Below are 8,607 nucleotides of genomic sequence, written 5' to 3'. Positions count from 1 at the left end.
TTTTTTTTATCCTACAAACATGTTAAACACTGAAACACTCTTGTGGAGTAAAACAGCTTGGTGTGTGTGTGTGTGTACCTCAGCGAACAGCATCCCTTGTGGCTCCAGGTAAAGACACATTCCATGGCGCTGGTTATCCAGGAAGTCCTCCAGCCGTAAGAACTTGACAGCACAGAGCGAACGCCAGTCACGCCAGTACACAGAGATCTCCAGCTCCCGGGACTACGACCAGAACAGAACCACGTCAACAACAGCAGCAAACATTATGTTGAACACACGACTGCCGAGGCAAAAACAACACTGAGTTGTTGGAACAAGTGTAGCTCAAAATCAAAAGTGTGCGTTTTACCCGGTCCAGCTCCAGTGTAAACTTCTGGTCCCAGGCTTGGTTGCTGACGGGTCTCCAGCTCGTTTGTCCAACTACTGTGTTGTCCAACTTTAGCACTGCACTGATCTCATCTGAGGACAACACAACGAGCTTTTACCCCAAATCCAGCTGGCCATAAACACAGGGATTTTTCTTCTGTAAAGTTGATTTATTTAGATGTATATTTTAACACTACTTAGATCTCATCTTCTCTTTATTAACAAAATATCATACATATCCTGATGCATGCTCAACAATCCAGGTAGAAAAATCCAAAAAACTTCAATCTGGTCCTCTGGAGATTCAAAAAAACAAAACAAAAAAATATAGAAACATTTCGTCTCTCATCCGAGAGACTTCCTCAGTCTGAGGTGCTGTATTCAGCTCAGTCTCTTAAATAGCACCTTCTCAGAGTGGATCAACCAGTTTTGCTGCTGACAACCAAAACCAGCTGCTCACATGGTCAAGAAGGACCATCCGCCTAACAATGGATCATTAGCACACTGATGGCTGTTTACTATTCACAGGGGGTTGAGTGATACTAGCAATCACAGCATTGTAAAAGGGGGACAGTTGAACCCGGAGGCCTCCACCCCTGTTTAATGATGGACGATTTCTTTTCACAAAGATGGCCTCCTTTACTCCTCTCTCAAACCATCGTTCCTCTCTATCCAGGATGTGCACATCTTCATCCCTGAAAGAGTGACCGCTGGCCTGGAGATGAGTGTAGATCGCAGAATCCTGGCCTGATGATGTTGATCTTCTGTGCTGGGCCATCCTTTTGGCCAGTGGCTGTTTTGTTTCCCCCATGTAGGACTGATCACAGCCCTCCTGACACTGAACAGCATACACAACATTACTCTGTTTGTGCCGGGGGACTGGATCTTTGGGATGAACCAGTCTTTGCCGTAATGTATTTTGGGGTTTAAAAGCCACTGGGATGTTATGTTTAGAAAATAAACGTCTCAGTTTCTCTGATACTCCCTCAACATATGGAATGACCACTGGTCTGGGTTCCTCCTTTTCACTTGATGGCTGACTAGAGTCCTGTTTGGGTTTCTTCTCTGCTTTCAGGAAGGCCCAGTTAGGATATCCACATTGCTCTAGAGCCTGTCTTGTGTGGGATTTCTCCTTCTGCCTGGCTCCTGAGCTAGTTGCGACGCTGTCTGCTCTGTGGTACAGAGTCCTGATGACTCCTAACTTGTGCTCCAAAGGGTGATGGGAGTCAAACTGCAAATACTGGTCTGTGTGGGTGGGTTTGCGGTACACCTCGGTTTGCAAATGTCCTCCATCAGAGACTGAGACCTCACAGTCCAAGAAAGCCAACCTGCCATTTTTTACATCTTCTCGTGTGAACTTGATGTATTTATCCACAGAGTTGATGTGGTCAGTAATAGTAGAGCTGTAGCTCAGTAGAGCTGAATACAGCACCTCAGACTGAGGAAGTCTCTCGGATGAGAGACGAAACGTTTCTATATGTTTTTGCTTTGTTTTGTTTTTTGTTATTTTGAATGTCCAGAGGACCAGATTGAACTTTTTTTGGAAAATATCATACAGTTTTCACATTTTTAACTCTGTCCCCCCACTTCCATGTTGAGGGGTGAGATTTACTTACTGCAGAGCTCCTCGCTCTTTGTTAGGTTCCTCGAGCTCACGCCCCTGTTTCGGTTTGTGCGGCTGATAAAGGATGAGCGACCCTCGCTGGGGCTCCAGCCAGGAAGCGGGACGGGGGTGGCTTTGGAACGACCAGGAACATTTTCCAAAAGGTCCTGACAGCCCATGAGCCTGACGTCTAACGTTCCTGAGGACAAAAGACGGGACACATTGATTTTAGACTGATCAGCATCTTTCAAATTGCTCCCAGTCCAGTCAGGCTGTTTTCCACATTTCATCAGAAAACTGCAGTTACAAATACACTGCAGGGCGCTTCAATCGACTCCAAAAACTGGTTTAATGGGTTGGGCTTGTCTAGTCTTGTGCTTTGACACGAGCCTCATTCAGGTGCAAGAAGTGTGAAATTTCATTCTAAAAATCTGACACCCTAGGAGGAGGGAAGGTGAGTGAGCCCAAATTTAGCTTAACCAAGCCTTATGTTTCCTATAGAACGTGTCATGCACAATTTGACATGTTTGTTTCAAACCCTGTTTAAAACAGCGAAAACCTGACAACACTTTAGTTCAATCCCACATTTGTTTACATCAGCATTACAGCTTAACTGAAAAAATAAATTCTTCACTGATAAAAAGCCTGGAGATAGATGAAAATGTTCCCATGTGTGCGTTAAATCTGAGCTACAGTACATTTGTTCATCTTGGTCCAACCAGTTCATGCAGATCTGTAGCAATAACTTTGCTTTTGTTGAGGATTTGAAGACAGCCCGAGGGAAAACGAGATGAGTAATTGTTTACTCATCAACTGTTTCTAGAAACATAAGAGAAAATCAAATACTCAAATAAATCGTTGGGCTATCTGTTACAGCTGAGAAGTATGAACCTGAATTATGTCCAAATTGATATTACATATATAAAACCAACAGAAATTTCAACTCATATTAAAAAGAAAATTACCCCTGATGTTTCATACATCGCATTTTAACAAGAGCACCGCATACTGCACATTATACATCTGTAGACAAACTATTATACAGCAATCTACAGCAATGGCCCGGACAAGCAAAGGCTTATTCGACCTTTATTTATGACCTTGAAGTTGGGGTGATGAAAATTACACAGCATACGTAAAAGCACACAGCATGTGTACATGACATTATTAAAAGTACACAGTTCAGTGTTCTCTAATGAAGCGTTGAAATTGTAAGAAGACTTTAACCTGCACCGTCAAGACCAGCATCATTCTGAAGGAAGAGACGGTTTAACAACTTCTCTCTAGTTTACTTTTATGTCATTTCAGGGGTTGTCAGATACATTTTTAAACAATTATAGCAAAGGAGAGCAGCACAGTGGTGCAGTTGGTAGAGCTGCTGTCTCTCAGCGAATAGTTCGCCAGATAAAATCCTAGCCAGGGGCCCTTCTAGCTGGAATGTGCACGTTTTCTCCATACATGAGTGGGTTTTCTCCAGGCACTCCGGTTTCCTCCCACAAACCAAAAACATGCATGTTAGTCTGACTGATGACTCCAAATTGTCCCTAGGTGTGATTGAGAGAGTGAATGTCTCGTTTGTCTCTATGTGTCCTTGTGATGCGACTGGAGACCTGTCCAGGGTGTCCCCCGCCTCTCGCACAGTGACAGATGGATATGGGCACCAGTGACCTCCATAGCCCAAAAAGGAAAAAGTGGCTAAAGATAAGAAATGGTGTGTGTTGTCAGCAACATTCCCTCGGTAATAAATCTTGTTTATTTAATCCTGAGACAGAGCTGTCACACACTACCGTCATCACTTCCAACACATTATTGAGCCACGGCACAGAGGCTTACCTTACATACATCAACTGTTTCAGTTCTTACTACCTCGCTCTGCAGCACAGGGGTGCACCAGAGCTGGGCTGGCTTTTAACACTCTCACCACCTAGGTCCATTCAGAAGTCATACTAAGACAACAAGGTGTCTCAGTCCTGGACTGAGGTGTCTTATGAAAGAGCCTCAAGTTATAGCCGTTTAGTGTTCGCCTATACATTATGACTAAAATTAAATAAAAATTAGTGTCAAAGGTAACACTGCTACAACCCTCTTCAGCAGGTGCAGACATTTATTATTACTGGAAGACACTAATTAGAGCTCTAACCACAAAGGCTGTGCTTCAGAAATGTATGTCATCCCTTAGAAAGATGGTCTACTCTTGCAGCTCAGCCATGTCGCAGAGTCGCTCTTAATTTAGAATTTTGCTGTGATCCGTAAGCATGTTAAAGGAATTAATTTTTCCACATGGAGGAGAAGCTGTGGGCAAGTCTGGAGCTTGTTGTGACACAGATGTTAATAGTGAAAGGGTGTGTGCACAGTGAGTGCAGTATATATCAGGTATGGCTTCACAGGATAAACATTAAACATTCCCACTGTGTTGATGTAAACAGCACTGTTTTATTTGAGTTTATTTATAGAAATATCAGTCAATGCTCAATATCTTCATTAAACAAGCTTCATTTGATTTTATGTGAACAGGAAGCACGTGGGATGTCAGATTATGTTACCTGTGAGTGCTGCAGGCTTGGTTACGGTTGTGTACTGGTTTTGCGTAGAGATGATACTGGATCTGGGGCTGAGTGCCGGCGAGGACAGCAGAGACAACTCTTCTATGATGGCGCTGCTGCGAGGATGATGTTTTGGCAACTCACTGAGACGCTGTTCCAAAGAATATCGCAGAAGGTCAAGCTTCTGACTGGACTCAGTAAAGCGAGCCTGGGCCTGAAGACAAGAGGAAGGAGGATTTAAAATAATGAACAGATAAGGTAACAACTATCTTTGGAAATCTTTATAAAAGTAATACACCATTCCCAATTTTTGATTTGATTTATACATGAATTAACTAAAATTAATAGAACAAAAAAAAAATCTTCCATTTAAAACTCAATTAAATACCAATCAGGAGATCAGCTGATTAGCTGCAGGAGGAAGCTTTTTCTGCAGCTGTGGGCTGCACTAAGGTGCAGCAGGTGATAAATAAATTAAAATAATTTATTTCAAATAGAAATTTTATGCTGATCGTGTGGCTCATCCACCAATCAGCCAATTGTGTGTTATGTCCAATCTTATTTTGAAAAACCACGATAGATCGAGTCCGCGATAAACGAATCGTGAAGTAGCAAATAAAAAATAAAACATTCATAACTTCAAATCAACTTAAATAAAGAATAAATAAAACAACAAACAAAGATGACTTAACAGAACGTTAAAGTTAAATCTTATGTTACTGGGCAGTGACTGTTGGTGACAAGTTAGACACGAAATTTTGATAAAATTTGTACATTTTCACTTAAAATTATACTGAATTAGTGTGTAGAAAGATTTAAAACAAACAAATAAATAAAAAATCAACAAGTGGTATGCTGACATCCCATTGCTAAAGGATCTGATTAGTGAATATTTGTAGTTTTTGAGATTAATTTTTTCTGGATTGGTGATATAGGAATGATTATTTTGATGCTTTTATGTCAATTAATACTTATACTCACTTTTGATGCAGCTTATCTGCTTAAAGTCAGGCCTGTGCTGCAGATGTGTTTTGGAGTAATTAAAGTTCTCTGGGGGATGCTCTAACCAGAAGATCTGGCCCAATCTTAAGGTTACAGTGACCCAGGTTTTGAAGGACATGTTTTTATGAAGCCATCGCTCTGTTGCACAGACTGCTTTGATGATGGAAAAACAGATTTTAATTAAATCTGTCCTCCTGGCAACCATCAAACTTGTTTTTCACTGCTCTCACGCGATCCGGTCAGGGAAAAGGTATAAAGGAAGTGTGACAGGCAAGGGAATTTTAGAAGTCTTGTGTGGACCAGCACGCGGTGCCATGCAGTTGATGATGTGAGCTCTGTCATTTGGATCGAAAGGCTTCCCGATCATTTGTCACGGTGAGAGATACTCATATCAATTTGTGTGTTAAGAGTGTACGAGTGTACATGACTTTGCTTGGCTGTTTTCTTGTGGCAGATTAATAAATGACAAATATTATTCTAGCAAGTTACAGTCTCTGGTGTTTTATTTTTCCTCTTGTCTGAATATCTGGTGCCGATCGTTCACGAACCCTTTTGATAAAGAATTTCATAATACAATTGGAATTAAACAGGAAACACAAGTAAACTTGTTTTTGGTGCAAGACATTTAAGTGAGTAGGAGTTGCACTGTGTGCAAGAATAGAAGTAGGTTTTTATCTTGCCCAAGGTAAAGCAGAGTGACAGATCCTGGAAAACGAAGAGCAATTTTATGCAGCACCAGGTGCAATGGCAGAGCCAGCAGGTGGCCAATGGTGGCCTTGGCTCCCACAGAATGATCTTCAGCCACCTCAATCATTTGAGGTAACAATACTTTTAACATTATTTTATTTAACAAAGTCCCACTGAGATTAAAAACATATTTTTCAAGGGAAACTTGGCAAAGATAGGTAGCCGCTAATATAAAACTATTTTCCACATCACAGTCAAGACAACAAAATTAAAACATCAAAGCAATATAAAGACTAGAAAGCCTATTGTTGAATGATGTTTGCATGATGTTTTGAACCACTTTGGCCATGGTTGACTAGACGAGTCGGCGGGGAAGAGGGCAGACTACAGAAACCATCTTAGCGCATTAAACTGGTTGACCTATGTGAAAGTGCTATTTATAAGACTGAGTTTGTTGTGGCTCCTCAGACTGATGAAGTCTTTGAAAGACGAAACGTTTCAACAAAAAGAATCCACCCAGAGGAAAGCATAGTTTCCTCAAATGACAGGGGCTACTCTTTACTTTTTTATCAAAAAAATCTAAGCAGATTTGAAGAAAATTATGTATTGGAAATAACTTCATGTCTTAAGTGTTACATTAGAGTCATGCTAGTTTTCTATTATACTCTCTTGTATAGGTATCTGTGATGTTTTAATAAATACAGAATGAGTTTGTTTCTTTGCATTCCCTTTACTCAATGACATTTACTCAACCCTTGAATGCAGAAATCTGATCCACTTCAAGTCTTCAAGACTCAGTTTGGTCTCAGTGTAGGTTGTATCAAATTAAGTTCACATGACTACAAAAAAAAAAACCTCAGGTCTACCTCTGAATGTGCTTTCTTTTCTGTGAATTTTCCAGAGCCTAGGAGTTTCATGACATTTTTTGCCCCCTCTGCCACCGCAGATTCAATCTTGGCATGATGACACAGCTCCTCCACTCGAAGGTCTAAAGGGCTGATGATGGACTTGTCTGAAAATCAAAGGAGACAGTGGTTTGTAATATTTACGCTATACATGTTGACGTGCATTATGATGATGAAAACAGGAGCTCACCCATCACGTCATTGCTCTCAAAGCTCAGCTCAGTGGCTTGACTGGCCTTGAGGATCTGCATCCTGATGAACTCAATCTTTGTCTTGCTGTCCTGCAGCATCTGCTGGGCAGCTGCAAGTAACTTACGATCCTGTGGGTGAAAAGAGAATGGAGAAATTAAATGGTCCCCGTCCATCTGCCTGAATTCAATGGTTTTAATCACATTTGGCTATCTAAATAGAATTTTTAGATCTCAGGTCTGTAATTGACTCTAAATGTACACCACACTTCATTATTTACAGAGTTTAACACAGATCAGTCTGTGTTCTTAATTGGAGGTTTGAGTGGCCACATGGAAAATCTTATCGTGTAGACTAGTCCCCAGACCAGTACACCTCAGGGCTGTGTCCTCAGTCCACTCTTGTACTCTCCATTTACACATGACTGTACCCCCAAGCACAGCTCCAACGTCATCCTCAAGTTTGCTGATGACACCACCATCTTGGGCCTCATCAACAACGAGGAGAGTGCCTACAGAGATGAGGTGAAATCACTGACGAGCTGGTGTCAGGAAAATAACCTCTCTCTAAATGTCAGCAAAACAAAGGAGATGATGGTGAACTTCAGGAAACGGTGTGGAGACCAGCACTCCATCATAAACATAAACAATACTAAACAAGTTCCTCGGCGTTCACATTACTGAGGATCTGTCCTGGACTTTATATACAGACGCTGTGGTCAAGAAAGCCCAACAAAGACTCTACTTCCTAAGAAGATTAAGGGAGTTTGGTACGAACACCAACATCCTCACAAACTTTTAAAGGTGCACCATTGAGAGCCTGCTGACAGGCTGCATCACAGGGTGGTACATGAACTGCACCAGTCAGAGTCAGAAAGAACTACAGAGGGTGGTGCAAACAGCAGAGGACATCACTGGTAGCAGTCTCCACAAAGGACAGCTACCACAGCCGATGTCTGAGTAAAGCACGCAGGATCATTAAGGACCACACTCACCCAGCATAAGGACTCTTCCATTTACGACCCTCAGGCAGACGATACAGGAGTCTGCCATCGCGCATGAAAAGACTCAAAGATGGTTACTACCCACAAGTTATCAAATTACTGAACTCTTGATAATAACATTGCACTAAGCCACATCTGTGACACCTAATATGTTTATTGTTGCTGCACCATGTGGCTGTATCATGTATAAGTCATGTACAGTGAGGAAAATAAGTATTTGAACACCCTGCGACTTTGCACGTTCTCCCACTTTGAAATCATGGAGGGGTCTGAATCTTTCATCTCGGGTGCATGTCCACTGTGAGAGAC

General features: G+C 41.7%; 1 protein-coding gene across 1 annotated transcript in view; it reads right to left on the bottom strand.

The window, feature by feature from the left end:
* Positions 1-8,607, bottom strand: part of pkn2a (protein kinase N2a) — a gene marked incomplete in the record, with an annotated part of 88,484 nt that overhangs the window by 38,636 nt on the left and 41,241 nt on the right. Inside the window, 6 exon segments of the mRNA XM_037682162.1 lie at positions 79-222; positions 350-459; positions 1,983-2,168; positions 4,513-4,726; positions 7,068-7,213; positions 7,297-7,426. Of these exon segments, the coding sequence (XP_037538090.1) occupies positions 79-222; positions 350-459; positions 1,983-2,168; positions 4,513-4,726; positions 7,068-7,213; positions 7,297-7,426 (930 nt within the window).

The sequence above is a fragment of the Nematolebias whitei genome, chromosome 9 (assembly GCF_014905685.2).
Source record: "Nematolebias whitei isolate Nwh7 chromosome 9, NemWhi1, whole genome shotgun sequence".
NCBI classification, from domain to species: Eukaryota; Metazoa; Chordata; class Actinopteri; order Cyprinodontiformes; family Rivulidae; genus Nematolebias; species Nematolebias whitei.
Note: the sequence above shows the minus strand (reverse complement) of the source record. Positions and strands in the feature narration are given on the sequence as shown.